The sequence below is a fragment of the Eurypyga helias genome, unplaced genomic scaffold (genome assembly GCF_000690775.1).
Source record: "Eurypyga helias isolate BGI_N326 unplaced genomic scaffold, ASM69077v1 scaffold31836, whole genome shotgun sequence".
NCBI lineage: Eukaryota > Metazoa > Chordata > Aves > Eurypygiformes > Eurypygidae > Eurypyga > Eurypyga helias.
The window spans coordinates 3,100-3,457 of record NW_010255208.1 but is presented as its reverse complement, the minus strand read 5'-3'; the positions used below and the strand labels follow the sequence as shown (position 1 = coordinate 3,457).

The window sequence follows — 358 nt, the reverse complement described above, 5'->3', positions numbered from 1 at the left end:
CAGCCGGCCCAGCGACCCAAAAGCACCAGGGGACACCCGCACCAGCAGGTTGTCACTGAGCTTGAGGAGGCGGAGGGCAGCGAGGGGGGCCAGTAGCCCGTCCGGCAGCTCAGCCAGGGCATTCTGCGAGAGGTCCAGGCTCTGGAGGTGCCAGAGCGGGTGGAAGATGCCAGGGGGCAACTCCTCAATCTTGTTCCCCGGCAAGCGCAGGTCCTGCAGGCGGCAGGGGGTGGCGAAGAGCCCCGGCTGCAGGGTGCGGATGGCGTTGGCACCCAGGGAGAGCTTGGTGAGGCTGGGCAGCCCCACCAGTACCCCCGGGCTGATGGCCGCCAAGGGGTTGCCCGACACCTCCAGCTCG

At 69.3% G+C, this 358-nt stretch overlaps 1 protein-coding gene across 1 annotated transcript in view; it reads right to left on the bottom strand.

The window, feature by feature from the left end:
* The window catches only part of LOC104510876 (carboxypeptidase N subunit 2-like), a 2,376-nt gene that overhangs the window by 969 nt on the left and 1,049 nt on the right, over positions 1–358 (bottom strand). Inside the window, exon 3 of the mRNA XM_010153265.1 lies at positions 43–354. Coding sequence (XP_010151567.1) covers positions 43–354 — 312 coding nt within the window. The remainder of the gene's footprint in view (positions 1–42; positions 355–358) is intronic.